This window comes from Ischnura elegans, chromosome 9 (genome assembly GCF_921293095.1).
Source record: "Ischnura elegans chromosome 9, ioIscEleg1.1, whole genome shotgun sequence".
In the NCBI taxonomy this organism is placed as follows: Eukaryota; Metazoa; Arthropoda; class Insecta; order Odonata; family Coenagrionidae; genus Ischnura; species Ischnura elegans.
Genome location: NC_060254.1, coordinates 93,365,523 through 93,383,928, shown reverse-complemented (window position 1 = coordinate 93,383,928; position 18,406 = coordinate 93,365,523). Strand labels below are relative to the sequence as shown.

At 38.5% G+C, this 18,406-nt stretch overlaps 1 protein-coding gene across 2 annotated transcripts; it reads right to left on the bottom strand.

Moving 5' to 3' along the window:
• Positions 1–1,598: 1,598 nt before the first annotated feature.
• LOC124165802 (Bardet-Biedl syndrome 5 protein homolog) lies at positions 1,599–17,371 on the bottom strand. 2 transcript variants are annotated; one of them, XM_046543325.1, is made up of 8 exons: positions 17,133–17,371; positions 16,902–17,050; positions 16,775–16,824; positions 16,573–16,700; positions 4,400–4,535; positions 4,208–4,309; positions 2,301–2,492; positions 1,599–2,083 (listed from the first exon to the last, which is right to left on the bottom strand). In XM_046543325.1, exons 1-8 carry the CDS (start codon positions 17,183–17,185, stop codon positions 1,841–1,843), a joined length of 1,053 nt encoding a protein of 350 aa, XP_046399281.1. In that variant the 5' UTR covers positions 17,186–17,371; the 3' UTR covers positions 1,599–1,840. The 2 variants fall into 2 exon arrangements, with proteins under 2 accessions (XP_046399281.1, XP_046399282.1); XM_046543326.1 differs by having other exon boundaries at positions 2,307–2,492.
• Positions 17,372–18,406: the final 1,035 nt, after the last annotated feature.

Sequence of the window (18,406 nt, the reverse complement as noted above, 5' to 3'; positions counted from 1 at the left end):
CCGGTCAAGGTGAATGACATTTTATGTGGAATTTTCAACAATTTTTGCAGAGTGGGTGACTCCGTAAAGTTATCTCCATGGCTAGTCCCAGTATACTAAAATTTGTCAACTTTGAACCGTTGAGGTGTTTGCTCTGTGGCTGTAGTGCAGTGTGCACAAATTGAACTACTAATTGCATAATATGCTCAGCAGTCCAGACCATCTTATCTGGTATAGTCAACAATTATCCAGAGAGGGGGAATGGCACCTTGGTAGCTTAACTGGCTAAAGCACTTGACCAGAAATTGGGAATCCTGTTCAATGCAAATGAGATGTATATTCAACTAATGTCCAAGAGTTTCCATTTCTTGTGAGATTTTTACACTCTCCCGTGGAGGTTATCTCCTTAAAATGGGTAATATGCTTCAATTTTTATTGAATAGGGAATGGATGGATAAATATAGACAGTACAGCAAAAATTCATGGCTATGGACAAACTCGATGAACCTGATAGTCAAAGATGCTCTCGAGGGAATTTTTTTAGGCGATGGCAAAAGTCTCATATCAAACTCTTTACCTTAAGCAGTAATAAAAAGAGGAAATATTTCCTCCTTTCAGAGGGCCGTTCAATATAAGTCTGGTTAAGAATTTGTGAAAATATATCCGTTTGAACGACCTCACAGTTCTCCCAAGATATATTCAAGACAATAAGTAGATAGCGCTGAATTTTACGCAAGGATTGTGTGGGAAGGGGAACAGAGAGTAAGTTAAATATGTACATCTTCCTCATTACAAAACGTTAAAAGAGCCTGGAAGCCTTGGTGAGCGCTGGGCATGTTCAGCTGATCTAGCTTAACCTCATTGCACACCACTGGTATGGCATAACTCAAAAAAAGCAAAATTTTCAGTATCATACACTTTGATATGCAATAATTGATTTATAATAACACAAACCCTGAAAACTATTAATAAAAATAATACAGTTAAAGTCAAATCATACATTACCAGCTAATAACATCTGGTACTGCTGGGCATTGATAAATTAACAATTCTTACACATAAACACAAGTTGCTATGCAAAAAAATCAGAAAAAATCTCAAGCTGAGAGAGAATTATGTAGCTAGGATATAACTGCTGCTTATAATACTTACTTGCTAATCTTTATTTCCATCACACATGAAAAAGCAAGCGGAATATAATGACTGGGTGCACTTGGCCACACTTTGCCCAGTGATTACTTGATTGCGACATCATTATCACTTGGTGAGAGCTCAACAAATATTAAGCTATGCTCTCAATTGCTGGGCGATCAGTTCTTTGAAGCAACATACCTCAGTTTAATGATGTCACACTTCTCACTAATCAGAGGTGTTATCTCACCATGGCTGAACACAGCTACAGATTTCAGTGTACACATGTATTGATTTTCACAAAAAAATTCTAATCTCCTTCAACTAAACAGAGAAAATGAATGTACAAACTATAAACTCAGCTTTCTGAAAAACTCAATACTCCACACTTAGGAGGAGGCTCAACATGAAGCCAAGTATTAAAAGGTAGGAGAATTAAGCTAAACTAAAAGGCTATTTTGGAGTCCACAAGTCAATCAAGAGACATCTTTCATGTAAATATCCCACTTTATTAGGAAAACAAATAAAATTTTGCATATATGGTAATATTTGAGGACAAATTCATAACAAACCATACCTAATGGAATACATCAGAATTTAAAATTAAAATTCCCTATGTGACATGTGTATGAAGTTAGGGATTTTCAAGACTAGGCCTCTTTAAGCCAGCAAAGATAACAAAATAATTAAATTCAAACATAATCACATACATGCTAGAAATTAATTTGAGCTATTTGCTTGGGATGATCTCCCATAAACTTTTCAATGTGAATCCATCTGGTGGTTTCTCAATTGCCAATCCAAGCTCTTTAGAATAAATTGGCTCGCGGCTCTTTCCAATGGCATGACCATCAGCCAAATAAGCAGAGTATGCATTTGAAAATTTTTGTATCTCCTCAACACTTTCTAGGTCTTCACCACCAAAATCAGTTTTCAAATAATCATCTTTGGACATTTCCTTTTGTTTTCCATCCTGGAAGAAAGCATATGAATATTTATGTGACAGAAGGACCAACGAAACAATAACGGAATATGAACAACAAACCCACCAGATTACATAAATCAATAATGAGTGAAAATAAAGCTTAACTCCCATTTAATCAAAGGGAAAATTCCATTGCAACTCCACTTACCAGATCCAACTTTAAAAGAATCTTAAGCTACCTTCTCCCATAGATATAGTAACTTACACTTGCCTCCTTTACATATTCCACTCCGTAATTGGGCCGACGAGAATATGAAACAAACAACGAGGTTAGCTCTTCCAGAACTTGCTCCAGTCGCTCCCTTGGGTCGATTCGGAATCCAAGAACATATCCACCACTGCTCTCAGAGCATTCAATCACAAGTGCTCTGCCAAACTTTGATTCACGTGCTTTTAGCTGTCAGATGTTAAAAAATAAAAAAAGAACATTGCAAACCCAGGGAGAAATTATACAAAAAACTTCAAGCGAATGAATTAGTAGGAAGCGATATACATGACAAAGATATTTCTCATTAAGTTGCAAATAATTACGCCAAGCCTTAAAGTATTTGTGCGAGACCACATCAGCTACTAATACACTCCAACCTTGAGGAGTATTATAGATTTTATAAGACAGAAATATAACTTTCATTCCATGAATCGTAACACACACCTCAATAGCCATCATCCTAAATAAAAACTAATCGTAAGTCTGTTGCAAGGAATTTCAGCTATCAATGAGCTAATATAGTAGTCTTTACTAAAACGATAAATGGTGTAGACATTATCATAGCTGTGCTGGACTGCATACCCTATAGCCCCAAAACACACTTAAGTCCCGAACAAAAAAAAATTCATTTAATGAAAATAAAAATTAAGTTCATGAAATGCTTGAAAGACAAGAGGATATGATGCAAAAGAAATTTTATGGCATATTTGAAAGATCTAATACCAGGGGGAGGGTCTTCAGAGGATGAACACTTAGGTAGGGCACTTCATTAATCTGTCCTGGCTGCCCATGAGCATAGCTACTCCAAGCCTTACATTGGAACCATACATGACATACAAAACACCCACAGCAAAAAACCCGAGAGTTGATCATGCGTAGAGCTTTGAGGGAGTTTGTTGGCTCTTGCCCTTGTTTGGGGGAGATTTCTAACTTTGCCCAGGGAGGCAATTAAGGCCGTTTTCCAATTCGCAATTATTCACCCTCCGTGCACTTTTCGATCGTCAACTTACGGATGTGACGACAGCAAGGGTGGATCCAATCGGCGAGGGCGCAAGGGAACGAAGGGTAAGTGAGCAAGGGAGCGTGGATGCTCCCTCACTACCTTCCCCTCGTAGGAAGTGGACGTCAAAATGGCGGCAATGGAAAACTCGGAACTCTTGAACTGGAGTTGTAAGTAATTTTTTGTTTATTGTGTGAAGAGAGAGCGTCCAATCGGTCCAGAAAAGTCAAAATACTATGCAGTCTAAATTAAAAACGTAAATAAACCGAGTAGTAGGGTGAAATTAATTCTTAAATCAACCACAAGATGTCCTAACCCGACCCTGCACTTCACATTTCGTTGCTGACAATAGTTCGCATTATTTCCAGTCACACTGTATGGCGCCAGTAGAGCATTTGTAAGGGTTCAGGGTGCAAGGGAGAAAGGGAACGAGGGAATGAGAGCATACTACGTGGATTGGAAAACGGCCTAAGACTTGGATATTTTCAAAGTGAATCATCTCAGAACAACTACCAGGGTAGTTAATTTTAGATCTTTTGTCAACAAGGGTTAGCCATGGTTAGCCATTAGAAGGTAGAATAGCAATACGAGCAAGAGTCGCTAATTTATTTACTATTTCAACTGATAGTAATAACTACATATGATGATACAACTATGCCCTGGTTTGAGCAATGGTACCTATTGTTTCTACTACAATTATAGCAGAGTAATAATGTACGGGAGGTTTTGATAATGGTTAGTGTGATAGCACCTGGTCTTATAAAATAATTTTGTGCTGGTAAATTCTACAACTGCTCATTCAGTAAAGATAGCATTCGAAATAGTTCTAACATGCTTTGTGATTCTATGGTACTTTGAACTGCTATTTAAATGAATATCACATAATTTTAGCAAAAAGTCTTACCCTTATTATCTGTAAATATGGAATTGATATGTTAAACTGATCCTTTGTGTCCGAGACCCAAACCAAGCGAACATTAGTAATGATAAATGTTCCCAGTGTTCCCTAAAAGAAAATTTCATTATTTGCACCAACATCTAAAAAGATTAATAATGTGAGAAAAGAATGTAAAAATAAAAATTTTGAATAGCCTACTTGATTGTTAGAGAGGTTCCAAACTCCATTGACATTTGATATAACTTTCTCAAGGGGAAGAACTTTAAGCTGCCGACCATTTAAAAGAGCTCCCCTGAGTTTAAGTTCTCTATACATCCGTGATGACACATACGACCTATAATAGGAAATATTTAAATTTTAACCAATTAAAGTCCAACATGCACTAAAATCAATAATGGTAGTAATTAAATTTGGATAGATGATGAATTTACAACCAATAAAGACAACCAACCATGATTTTCAGCAAAAAAAAGTGAAAGAAGTAAGTATGAAGCAAAGCATATAAGCTACTGAGTAATGTGCACCATGTGAAAGTCATATTATTCTTCATTCACAGAACTTAAAAGTAATGCCTCAGAGCTGTCAAACCCATTTACTGTTTTACGAAAACACAGTGACTTGTAGGACGTTAAGGAAATGCAGCATAAGGAAAAATTATGAAAAAACCACCAGATAGATGGAACATAGACATTTCTACAAAATTCCACTGTCCTGATTACAAAACCTGAGCTAAAAATGGCCACAGCCAATGGCCCCCACAAACTTTCTCTCTCCTCAAACAGATTGTGAGATTCTAAATACCTGTATCAAAAGATTCCAAGTTCGATGATCACATCCTATGTTTGAGATAGTGCTTTTACCCTTAATTAACAGTGGTTTTTGAGGTAGCAGCCTATTTTTTTCCTGCTTTCAAAAACTTTTCTTAATACCACAGTCGATACAACCTTCCCAGCCCATCCAAGAAAGGATAACTTCCCCTCCTTTGCCTACTGTGGTTCTCTCTCTCTCTCTTCCCTGGCAGCCAATACAATGCGAGCAACAAGGAGCAAGTCCTGACGGAGACTACATGATTTGTCCAATGCCTTTCAAGTTTTTTACATGTAATTACTGGGTGATTTTAAATGTGTTCTGTGTTGGATTGCATTTCGGTTATTTGCACACCCAACCAATTCGTCAACTGCATTTTTGAGATGGTGTGCTTTGCAAACTCAAAACATTGTATTCACTTAAGATTAAATGTGCCATCAACACTAACAGCAAATATAGACTCTGATCATAACTAATGAATTATAAAATTGATTTGTTTTTGTATCACAGCATTACACCTACATTAGCTAATCAAGGAGCTGGATGAAAATATTTATGACCCAAACTACCTATATTGATTCATAATTCATGTAGTACATATGAACAGCCAAATTTCCTTGCACAATTGGATGGATTGGAATAACATTTATTTTTTAATTGCTCTGCAGCAGGAGCTAAAAATTGGTTTTTGGTGGTCTCAATGACCCAAATAAACTTCAACTTGACCATTTTATGGGTTCACTTCATTGTGTTGATCTTCAGGCAGTACTTTTCAGCTAAGATTTCAAAATTTCATTAAAAAAGTGAAAAGTTTGCAGTGTTTCCTAATATGTATGTATTACCAGATAGTCCAGAGGTGGCTCTAAGGCTAACATTTTTTCAGAATATTTTTTCCAGCTGATGCCAGGATGCTTCCTCTAGGAGCGGCGTCTGGTGGACGCTCATGGAAGATAGTCTTCCACTTACGCTCTGATTTATGTGCTTTCTCAGCGATTGTGTGTTCTATGTGGGGATGCTGAATGCCTTCCTCTGGGGTTCATTATCATCTGCTCTTCTGTCTCATCTTTTCCTTTCTCTTTCATCGTGGCAATGATAGTGAAGGCTTGGACCGTCCAGGCATTGTCACTCAATAGTTTTCGGAACCTAGAAGAACTGCCAGCATCTGGTATCTCATTTATGACGTTGGAAGCTGAGGGCTGGAGTTTTTTCACACCTACGTTTGCTTAGGTGGTTTTATTTTTTTTGGCCTTGGGCCCCTTCCGTATCTGAACCCCTCCTTAGTTGACCATACCTTCTAGCTCTCGTGAGTGGTCCGATGAGCCTATGCTTGACGCTCTGGAATATAAGAGTGCAGAATGTTCTGATACTATTTTGGAAGTTTCAATTGGATACTCCCTTGACTCCATGTTCAAAGAGTTAAACCATCTCATTTTTCTGTGAATTTTTAAGAAAATAATTGGGAAGAGATCGGCTGTGAAGACGCGCCCTTAACCTTTGTGTGTGATTTAGTTGAAAAAAAATATCGCCTATTCGTCTAAAAAGGATCCTTGGAATTGGAGTTATTTTTTGATGATGAAATAATTACAATTTTAGTGACTGAGACAAACCGCTATGTGGCATAGTTTCTTGAAAATTTACAAAGAAAATTCCAAAGCAAAAAAATTGCGCTTTCAAAAGTGGGTCCCCACAACTCTGCTGGAAATAACACTATTTCTAGGTTTGCTCATATCGATGGGAATAAATAAGAAACTAAGCTTCAGAATCTATTTTATCGGAAAACATGTATTTGAAACTCAATTTTTTCTTAATTTAATGGGAAAGGAAAGGTTTTCATTGCTCACCAACTTTCTCTGTTTTGTAGATGGAAAGAGGAAAGAAGTTGTAAAAAGAGATCCTTACCACTACAACATTTTGCCCATTAGTGAATATTTGAATCTTAGTGAACAAAATTATAGCAGGACAGAATTTAGAACAGCACAAAGGACGGCTCTCGGATACCAATACAGAATGTGCTCGATCGACCAGACAGCATTTTTTTTTTCAACAAAACCCACAAATTGAAACATATAGGGTTGAAAGAAGAAAGTGTGTAGTGAGCGAGAAAAACATAAAGATATATGAGACAAGATATAGATGTAAAACTGCCCAGGAACCAGTGTAGGACCCTGTTTTGAGAAACACCACAGACTGTTGAACTACTAAACACGGCATACAGGGAGCAGGCAAAAGTCTATGGTATGGTATGGTATTTGGAGAAGGCGACCGACAGCTGAGGTCATTTGCACCATGAGGGAATGGTAAGAAAGGAAGGGTGGAGAGAAACCCGGCATCGGCATTAGCCTGCTCTTAACGAAAGGTGCCAAGGGGACCACGGCTTAACGTCCCATCCGACGGACGGAGTGTTGCGCTTGAAATGTCCTCCACACGACACTCGAGCAGGGATCGGGAAGTCTCTGAAAATTCTCTGCCACTGCTGGGTCTTGAACCCGAGCCCACCGAGTGAGAAGCCAACACTCTAGCCAACACACCAACCCGATCCCAGGAAAAAGTCAACGGCGCTGAAAATGGTAAGTACGTATTAATAATAATCAAGTTCAAACAATTTTTTAGATAATATAATTATTTGAAATTTTTGCGGTGATCGATTATGACGCTAAAAATATTTTAATTAATGCCTGCAGAAAAGCTTCAGTGCCTCCGAATTAAAGCACCCTGGGCGATTTAAATACCTATGATTAAAGCACCGTATAGGAATGGAATAGCGAGGACACATATGCTGCGTCGTGCACGCTTGAGGGGTCAATGTTAGTGAAGGAGTGCATTAGAACCAGGGAAAATTTTATTTTATTTACATTCCCCTTCAACATAGAGCAGAGCACAAGAGAGCAGGGGCACAGCTAAGAAATAAGGCTGGGTGGGGTTTAGGTGCAACTAATATGGGGGCGTGTGGGGGTATGGAATACCCACCAGGATAAGCAGTAGGTGCGAGATTAATAGATTGCGGAATTTTAAGATTAACGGTTCAAAATGGTGAGTTTTACGGCTTTCTGAGGGATATTTTATTAATCCTTACACTATTCTATTAGTAATATCAATCCAATTAAGTAAAATGGATTAAACTTAAAAATTTCTCTGAGCTCTGGGGAGGGTTTTAACCCACAAAACTTCCCCTTGCTGTGCCACTGCAAGAGAATAGGGTGGTTTCCTGTTATTTTTTTATTGCCTAAATCGAAAGATTATTACTATGTATTTATTATATATATTATTATATATTTCTATAGAAGTATTTCACGCTTTTAGATTTTTAAATGACGATATCTATTTTTCGGGATTAAATGAAAAGTGAAAATTTTCAAGCGCACGAAAATGCAACGGCTAAGTATGAATGCTGGGAAAACTCCGTGTGACGTCGTTTTGGTTCACGCTGCCGCAAGTGAGGTGACCTTGGGGCAAGGCTTTGAGCGCTGATACGACGTAGGATGCTAGCAGGTAGCAGAGTACCCTGCTAGCAGATAGCGCTTGGCTTAAATATTGATTATTATTACCTTATCAAACAAAAGAAAATTTTCTGACCTTGGGCAGTTTTTATAAGTGATTATGAAGACATGTTTCCCTGAGTTCTGTGCCCCATGCATGCATTGGTAATCTCAGATGATGTAAACTCCTATCTACTCGGATAACATCTAGGTCCCTGTTACATCACGTGGAGTGGCATCGCATGGGCTCCAATCTGGCCTTTTTCAAATGAGGATAAAATTGAATTAACATTCGTCTAAACTGTGATTTATAAAGCCAAATAATTTGTTTATTATGAATACACTAATGGTGGGTAACGAATCGCAATCCATGCCTTTCGTTTTCTTTGATGAAGGAAACTACCCTAGTCCCATCGCTAAGGTTGGAGTTGTCTTTATTGCTCCTGTAATGCCCATAGAGGCCATTCTATGTAGGTGGTTGAGCTTACTCCTGACAGTGTTTACATATCTTTTTCCACCATACAATACAGAATTATAGGAAACTAGGTCTCCCCACTGTCTGTATATCCAAAGTTTGCACACCTTTCTAGCCACTCGAGAGGACTTTTCATAGACCGTAGACTCCTTTCCTGCGTTCTCGGATCTAAAAATATTTCATCACTTTTCTAAAAGTTGGTAACATCGATTTGTTTAACGCCGACGAGGCGCCTAATAAGGGACAAGTCGTCTCACTACGCTTCCTTTATTACCTTCTATCATCTTCCGATTTATATTATAAAAGATAAACGACCTCCCAGCAGCATACGCGGGATGAATTTTGCTGTATTGGAGGCGTGGGAGGGGGAGAAGCGAACGGGGAGGGGAAGGGATAGGCCTATGGCTCTAGTTTCCGCGACGCTGCGTGGGCGTTGGAATATTTTCTTCGCGGACGCGGACTCAAATTAGGCATTTTGTGGCTAAACGGTGTCGGATATGTCAAAATGCACGAAATTTTGGTCCTTAAGGGAAGTAACTCGGTAAAATCTATAGGAAATGACCATTAAACACTATATTTTACGAATTTCGACCCTCCCCCCTAAATTGCATTTGAGCGAGGGTCAGGGGTTCACCTAGAGGTCTCAAATTTTTCAGGCCTTATTTTTGATCGGTCCCACAACTTTTTTTCATTGGGCCAGATGGATTTGAAAAAAATCGATTTTTCCGATCCGCCCTAATGGATAGGCACATGCTTTCTTGAGTTGACTGTCAGTATGCTCTCCCCATTTAAGTTTGGAGTCTAGAATGATTCCAAGATAGTTGACCATGATGGCTGTGACCTCTTTCCAGTGAGGAAGGTAGAAATAAATCCCTCTTTCCTCTTCTTGGTGAAAAGGGCAAGATTGGTGTCCTATGGGTTAACTTAGTCCTTTTTCAGCACACCGCACATTAAAGAGTTCTGCCTAAGGTTTTCTGCATGAGTCCACATACCATACATAGGAATTCACCAGAAAGCAAGATTACAACATCATCAGTGCATTCTTGCATAAATAAACCAGTTTTAGTGAGGTAAGATAGTAAACCACCATGTTCTTGTAGACATCCTTACATCACAGTCACAAGCCTCCCCCTCAGGTTAGCCACAACGCCTCTCTCCCACCAGGCAGGTTTGGTCAAAAGATGTATTGCTGAATGGCCCCTTGATATCAGGAAAGCTCCCAATCCATGTTTCAACACATTCTCCAGCCTACAGGCAAGGTTGTGGAGTGTAATTTTGACAGATCTGCCCTTCTAGCATTTATGTTCATAGAAATGGAAAGGATGACCCTGAAGAGGGCCATCTCTGATATGCCTATCAACTACCTTCTACAATGTTTTCAGCAAAAAAGACATTAAGCTAAAGCCCCAATAGGCACTTGCCTTAGTCCTCCGTAGCCATACTCTGTCCTATAGTTTACCACCTATTCTGTACACACCACTAGGAGATGGCTGCAATCCACCTGGGAAGACAGGCCAGTCTCGTTTCAAAGTCAGATATGATACCAAAATTTGGTAATATTTTCCTCACCCCAATTGAACTCTAACAGGGGAATCTTTGGAACTATAAAAATTGCAGCAGATAGATTACTGATGTTACCATGACATCAGCAGAGCATGTTCCAGTCTGCTGTATTCATGGGAAATCGTCTTTTCGGAATCTCTACTAAATCTTTATTTTTAAGAATGTATGCTACTGGAGGTGATGCCATTTCTTACTATCTCTGGTGCACTAATTTAACAATCTTTCAAATAGAAGATTGTAACTAAATCAAATGATGTTGTTAGGTTGGCTTTGAAATTTTTTTGGTTCCAGTACTTTTACCGTGTTTAGAAGCAAATTCAAATAACTGCCAGCAACATACTTAAGAGTGATTTTTGATGATCCTGAAAGCATGGTTGGAAGTCGACTTTGATCTGCCATAACTATCACATTTTAAATGTTATATCCTAAGGATGAGTCTGTTATTAATTGTTTATGGTTCTCGGTACCAGTCCGGTTCCTCCATAATTTTATTTACCAAGTAAAACAACATGTTGTAAAAGCATGCATGATTGACCAATATGTCACATTACATCAGCCAGCCACTGGTTCTTCCTCCAGGCTTTAATTTAAAAAATTCAACATTTTACCCTACCTGGGTCTAATCTATTCTTTTTGTGGCAAAAATATTGCCTGCAGTAATGAACGGACATTCACTGAAAACAGTAGTGGTTGATGTCGATTTTGAAGCGCCAGGCAAAATATGCTTGGAGCACAGTTCACATACTGCATAGCACCAGAATCAACAGTGAAACTCCCCCAACTTCTAACAACATCATCCGTTAATTTGTTGTAACTTGTGAGTCAGTTCAAAATATATTCTGTATCCTGAGAAGTAGCTTAAACTGCTACTTCAATAGACAACTTATTCGTATGCTTCACTGTTACAGTTAATATGACCTCAACAATAAACTGCTCAACACGCCGGTACAGCGACACCATGGATAAAGTGAGAGGCCGTGAGTAAACGCAAAATTGTAATGCGGCGTTGCATTCCACAGGATAACAAAACTTTTCAATGCCTTGCATAGGTTTATCAACTTACAAACAAGCCCTGGGAATGCATCTTACTCGTATGTCGAAGAATTACTGTATATGTACATAATTCAATCGTAAGACCACTTTCAGACGACAAAATATTCTGCCAGCCACCGTTCCCGGCATGGCACACGGCATTGCAAAGAGACGTCTCATCTGAAACTCTAAAAGCCGCCTGAATAAGTGAATGGCGGCTGGCAAAAAGTCATACCGTCTGAAAGCGTCCTCAATGTAGCATTGTCTGTATTTCACGCCATAGACGGTGCATTGCCAGGCCGGATTGAAATAGGCACCGTGCCCTCAACGGCACGATTCGACTCGTTTGAACACACCCATAGAGACCTATGGTAATAGCATAAGGCATGGTCAAATTCCCTCACAGTTTCAGATCGTCTCCGAAATTCATAACTCAGTTAAATAAATGCCAAGAACTCTCTTTGATGGGGAAGAGTATTACAGTATATCAAGATTCGGCAATAACAAGGTATTTCAAAGAACTGGGATCTCAGGAGTCCTAGCTTTGAACTCAAATTTCTTCATTTCCACAGAGATATGGCAAGCCTAACCAGTAAGTTATCGGAAATATATATTTAAATTACATACATACTATCGTAAACCTTTGAAAACAGAGCAGCAAGACAATTTTCTCAGTGAAATTGGAAAATTTCTGTAATATTGGCAAAAATATCAACCCATTGTAAGTATTATTTCAACTTCTTTTACTTTATTGAATTCATAATGTGATTAGTTGATAGAGAATAAATTCCCTGTCCTCTTTGCTGGGCAAAAAAGGTGGGGGTGTGTGCGTGTGTGTGGGAAGTAAGGATGACAGTGGGGTGATACACAAAAATTAAACTGAAACATAATGAAACAAACAAGCGCGAAAGCTCACTCACTCACCTAGCAGATTTGCACAAAGAAACAAAATTCTGCATAGGTCTCAATCACACTCATTGTCAGGTTTAAAAGCTTACGCTTACACCAGTGACCCACTCACACTAAAGAAATAGACAAAAAATATAAACCTGGGAAATGCACACTCACACACCTCGCGGATTTGTTCTAAGGAGTTTATAAAGTATACCGGGAATAGCTTCAGTGATAACTTTTACAGTAAAAGTTATCACTGCGCTAGTCCCGGTATACTTTAAAAACTAGTCAAGAACGAACACCTCTTTGTTTTCTATGTCCGGGCCTGCTCTCTGGCTGTGGCGCTGTGCGCACGATTTGGACTGCTTGTGGCATCATATGCCCAGCAGTCCAGTGACACCTAGTCCGGTAGTGTCCACAAATATCCACAGGGAAGAATGACGCCTCGGTAGCTTAACTGGCTAAAGCACTCGACCGGAAATCGGGGGATTCGGGTTCAAATCCCGGTCAAGGCGGATGATTTTTTCTTTGTGGATCTTTCGCACGATTGTTCTAAGGAGCAAATTTCCACGAGGGACACAAACACTCACAGGTTTGTGAAGATATCGCTTACGACAGTGACTGTCGAACACACAGGAGTTACGGAAGGGAAGAAGGGTTGTAAGTGTCCAAGAATGATCTCCGACGCCTGGTGTTTCTTCTGCCAAGCAGGCCTCCTCAAAGGAGAATGTTCATGAAGTTTGAAATCTTAAGCAAGGTAAAGAACGTTGATGGATTACAGTGAACAGGTTGAGCCCATTGGTCGAACGCCCGGGGGCAAGAGAGTGAGATTGTACAATAGGGTGGTTTCCTATTATTTTTTTACTGCCTCAATCGAAAGATTATTACTCCTGGAGTACATATTTCATGCTTTTAGATTTTTAAATGACGATATCAATTTTTTGCGATCAAATGAAAAGTGAATATTTTCAAGCGCGCGAAAACGCGACGGGTTAGTATGAATGCCGGGAAAACTCTGCGTGACGTCGTTCTGGTTCCCGCTGCCGCAAGTGAGGTGACCTTGGGGCGAGGCTCTGAGTGCTGATATGACGCAGGATGCTAGCAGGTAGCAGAGTACCATGCTAGCTGGTAGTGCTTGGCTTAAATAAGGATTATTAATACCTTATCAAACGAAGAAAACTTTCCGACCTTAGCCAGTTTTAAAAGGTGATTATTAAGAGATGTTTCCCTAAGCTCTGTGCCCCATGCATGCATTGGTAATCTCAGACGATGTAGAACTCCTATCTACTCATATAGAAAACTAGGTCCCTGTGACGTCACGTGGAGTGGCATCACATGGGTGCCAATCTGGCCCTTTTCAAATGAGTATAAAATTGACCCTTGCCATTCGTCTAAACTGGGATTTCTAAAACCAAATAATTTGTATATTATGAATACACTTATGGTGGGTAACAAATCGCAATCAATGCCTTTCGTTTTCTTTGATGAAGGAAACTACCCTATTACCTATTTACTGTAATTAGTTGAAAAACTTCAGAATTTGAAAGCATCTGCTAATTCATAGAATGTAAAAAAGATAAATGGACTATGTCACACATTCACATTAGTTTTCCTCCTTAGATCAGAAAAAATTGAGACATTGCCTCCTACCTGTAACATTCAAAAAGTGCATAGAGTGAGTGTATACTCTAGGAAACTCAAAGCAAGAAATCTAGCTATTATTTACCTGCACGAGAGTTAAGAAATTAAAAGACCAACTGAGTGCAGAAGAATTAATGCAAAAGTGAGTAATAATATGAGCAAAGTGGCTTCTGTGATAGTGAAAATTTGGTGAGGTGAGCTTTCCAAATGCAAATATTTTTAAAACTCATAGTTGCTTCCAGTAAAATTATGGTATAACTCAATTGATTTTTGCAGAATTTAGGGATTATAAATACACATGAGTTTAGCAATAGCCTTAAGAGGGGCACACACAATGTTCTGGACTTAGGAAAAAGGATTTATCTCACAATGAAGTTTAATATTAGTTTCTATAATTTTCTTCCACAGAAATTTTGACTTAAAACAATGCAGAAGACATTGCTGATACTAAACATTGATGCAGAAATTACTAGGAGTATATAAATGATCGTTCAATGTTTTAAATACAAGTTACGCATAAAAATTCTTCCAATAATTATTCCTGGCCTGGAGGAAAGAGGGTAAAAAGAGATTTCAGGAAAAGGTATAAATGACACCTTGTACATATTTACGTAGCTCAGTTATTAAATTTTGGGTAAAATATGATTACTTGTGGACACTGGTATCTATCACAAGTTAGGAGATCTAATAGTGAAATTTCAGCTAGAAAATCCTCGCATTGGACTGAACAATATTCATAAATGGAGTCAGGAGTGGGGTCTAGAATTAAATATCAGCAGATGCATAGCAGTACAATTGTGTAAAACATCGGACTATGTACTACCATAACCCCATATACCGATGAAGTGGCATGAAGGTTTTAGATAAATTTCAAACTGAGAGATTAATGATAACTTTAGGCCTAATGCAGAGAACACACACGAAGAAATTATTGGCAAAGCACAGACAAAACTAAGATCCATCAAGGATGTGCAAGCGAAGGTCCTCAGATGAAAAATAGGCAGACAGTTGATACTTAGCCATGGTGAGGCCTAAGATAAAATTTGTGGAGAGTATTTCTGATCAGGGGCAGAAAGATTTATCTTTGAATTACAAAAAATGCAGTGGAAAGTGAGTAAATTCTTTCAAAACTGCAAAAAAACAAACATTTATGGGTTAAACTCGATTTACACGGATGTCGGCCGCGGTGGCGATTGTTCCTCGCCTACCACACTGAAGGTTGCAGGTTCGAGTCCCGTCTGGATAGGTTGCCTCTTCCAGGACATGGGTGTGTGTGAGCGTCTGCTGTTGATTGTTTAAAAACTCCTGATGTAAAGGCCTCATTGTGCTGTTTTGGGGGGTAATGGAAATATGTAAATAAATAAATAAACAATGGGAGCAGCAATTTTTTTCAGAGCCTTTCATTGTTTCAATTTTGGAGCATTCAGCCACACTGAGTGCTCAGTTTGGAAAAATGAGAAAGTGAGCACTCTGAAGTCATGGGACTGAGCACACAGCACTGAGTAGTCACCGGCATATGCGGTTCAGGGCAGCAGACGCCCCTCCATACGAGAAATAGAGAAAATTTTTAATCCAGCCATTATTACATTCGTTTTGATTTATCAATTTGTGTACTTCAATCAATTAATTTCATACTTTAATAAAGATAATATTTTGTACATTAATTGTCGTACATTGTTTTTAATCTCAAATACGAGAAGACTGTCTATCAGACCTTTGTATAACCCCTCCCAAAATATTCCGGGATCTGCCCTTGGTCACCAGTTTAGTGAGCATAGAAACATCATACTCACTACTGACCACCATGGAGCATGAGGGAGGAATACGAGTGACAGCCATGCTGAGTACCATTGCATTCTGTATCCTCTCACCAAGTGATCTCGGTGTCATTACGAACCGATTACTGAGCTAAGAGAAGCTGAAAACACCCATTGAGATTAGAAATAATTCAATCCGACACAGATTATTTTGGAATTAGGACCCTCAATACATTTCCAAGCCAATAGAAATAATGAACAAGACAGGTACTTTTTAAGGAAATTTTGAGTGAAATCCATTGTAGATTCACGCAGAAATTTAAACTTGACTTAACGTTCCCCACAGATTGGACGAACGGAGGGTGCAGTATTTAAAGAGGGTATAATAAATATATTGCCACACAGAAAAATATAAGGAGGGGGACGACGAAAATATGATTTATGCATAGAATGAAAGAGACTAGATCTCAACGTGAGTTGAAGATTTTTAAGAGCAAATCGAGAGGGGGGAGATGCCGAAGAGATTCATAAGAAACTCCATGCACACCAGACAGCATCAAAGACCTTTACCATTAACTTGTGCAAAGAATGACCTCTGTAATGAAACAATAGGTTCTTCAAGAGTTTCATTTCATCATCACTGGAAAATTCAATTGAGTTTTACCTTGATTTGAAAGGAACACCTAATGAAAATTATTATGTACACAATTAGAAAAACATACTCACTTATGAACAGAAACGACTGATGAGAGATCTTTTAATGTCTTTGGCATCAAGTTTGTGAATATAAACTCAAATTTCATATCAGTAGTTTTAGCCAACAACTGTACCACGTCTGACTCTCCGTGTTGCCTCTGCGGAAAACTTCCCTATTAACTCAGATCAATTCTAATTACCCCTGTAACACATACTATTTCCATATACTTACCGTATTATAAGATTTTTGGATCATTTGGAGAATGCAATTCCATCCTATTGCTAAAATAGAATTATGGTTTAATTATAGGCTCATCGAGCACACAATTATACGAGATTTGGAAAAAAGATGAACTCACATATACTTATTTTCGCAGAAGTTAACGAATGCCAGATCAACCTTAAGTTAGTAACGACTAGGCGCCCATTATCACCCATATTTCCTTTAGTATCTTCTACTGAATTGATCACATCCAAAGTCTTTTCCCCCAGCCTCATTGTAAGGTGGCTGTTAAAAATGAATATTATAAACATTATGCATAAAAAATCAAACCATATTTGTTCAATAAATTATTATCATTAGTCCTTGCCGGCTGGGGATATCAAATCGAACATCTCTATCCTCCCACAACGAGTCAGCCATTTCCTTATGCACAGCACAAACCGAGCGAAGAGGACGCCTATTGCTTAAAATTTAGCTGATATTGCAGGCACTGGAAATTATTCTCAGTCACTAGAAGACAATTATAGATTACGTATGTACGACAAGCTTCTGAAAAAACATAAAATGCCGCGGATGCAGAAATCGGGCGAATTCGCCATTAAGAATTTTTCGAAAGTCAACTGTCTTTGTCAACTTTTTGAGTAGAAATTTTTTGGTACTTTTTCAGGCTAGGAGATGGCGTTTACATCGTTAAGCGCCAATGTCAACGTAATGAAAAAATGTTAATAGTTTTAAACTACGTATTACTTCCTGCGATGTGTTCGATTACCATACATATGAATAGAAATTTCTTTGGAAGTTATTAAAATTTTGTCGTAAGATATTTTATCGGCATATACAGCTAGCCTTCATTCTTAAAAAACGGAATCCAGAAACGATAATACTTATGGACCTGCACGACGATTTTAAACCTATAACCATCTTTACGATCTACACTAACTCTACCGGAATGGTTGCCAATATTAAAGAGAACCATCTCATAGTGATTGATGACAGATTAGAATCTGAAAATTTTCTTAAGCATTAAGCTGAAGTATACAATTGCATATTTCAATTGTGAAACGCTCAGAAAATAATTTTACGTGACATTTTAAGGGTCTAAATTGCTTTGCTCATCAACTTAATCACGGGGACTGGTTCTCATAAAATCGATGCGCCAAGTCTTTAAGACATTCCCCGTAGTGGGAGAAGGCGTCTCCCTCTGCCTTAAAGGGTCTTATATGAAGCTAGTACCCGGCTGCCCGGGGAACGTCATTATTAGCGACCAGCCGAGTCAAGAGAGTTTCTTGGTGTTGGCATATAATCGATTTATATTTAAAGCACTCGCCGTAAACGTTTCATTCGTGCTCTGTAAAATAGCGGTCACTTTTATGCATTGATATACATTAGAGCTGAAAATATATCGAATCTGTGCTACATTAAAAATTATGACAAAAGCTATGATAGACGACGAGAAAAAATAAAGTGAGCTCAAATTTCGGATTTATTGCTGCACAAAAGGGTAAACCAGAGTAAACAACGTCGAAATAGCTGATATATTTCTGGTAACTTGAGTACAAAAGATTCAATAAAAGAATGTAATAATTTAAGGCACATTCCATAAATTGTATTCGTTTAATATACAATAAAAATTAACACAGA

Bases quoted from the DNA above. Each gene is read 5' to 3' on its own strand.
- LOC124165802 (XM_046543325.1), bottom strand. From the start codon at position 17,185: ATGGCTGACTCGTTGTGGGAGGATAGAGATGTTCGATTTGATATCCCC. The intron at 2,493-4,207 runs GTAAGACTTTTT...AACATCTGACAG, and splicing joins CATATTTACAGATAATAAGG to CTAAAAGCACGTGAATCAAA. The intron at 2,084-2,300 runs GTAAGTTACTAT...GCTTTCTTCCAG, and splicing joins AATATGTAAAGGAGGCAAGT to GATGGAAAACAAAAGGAAAT.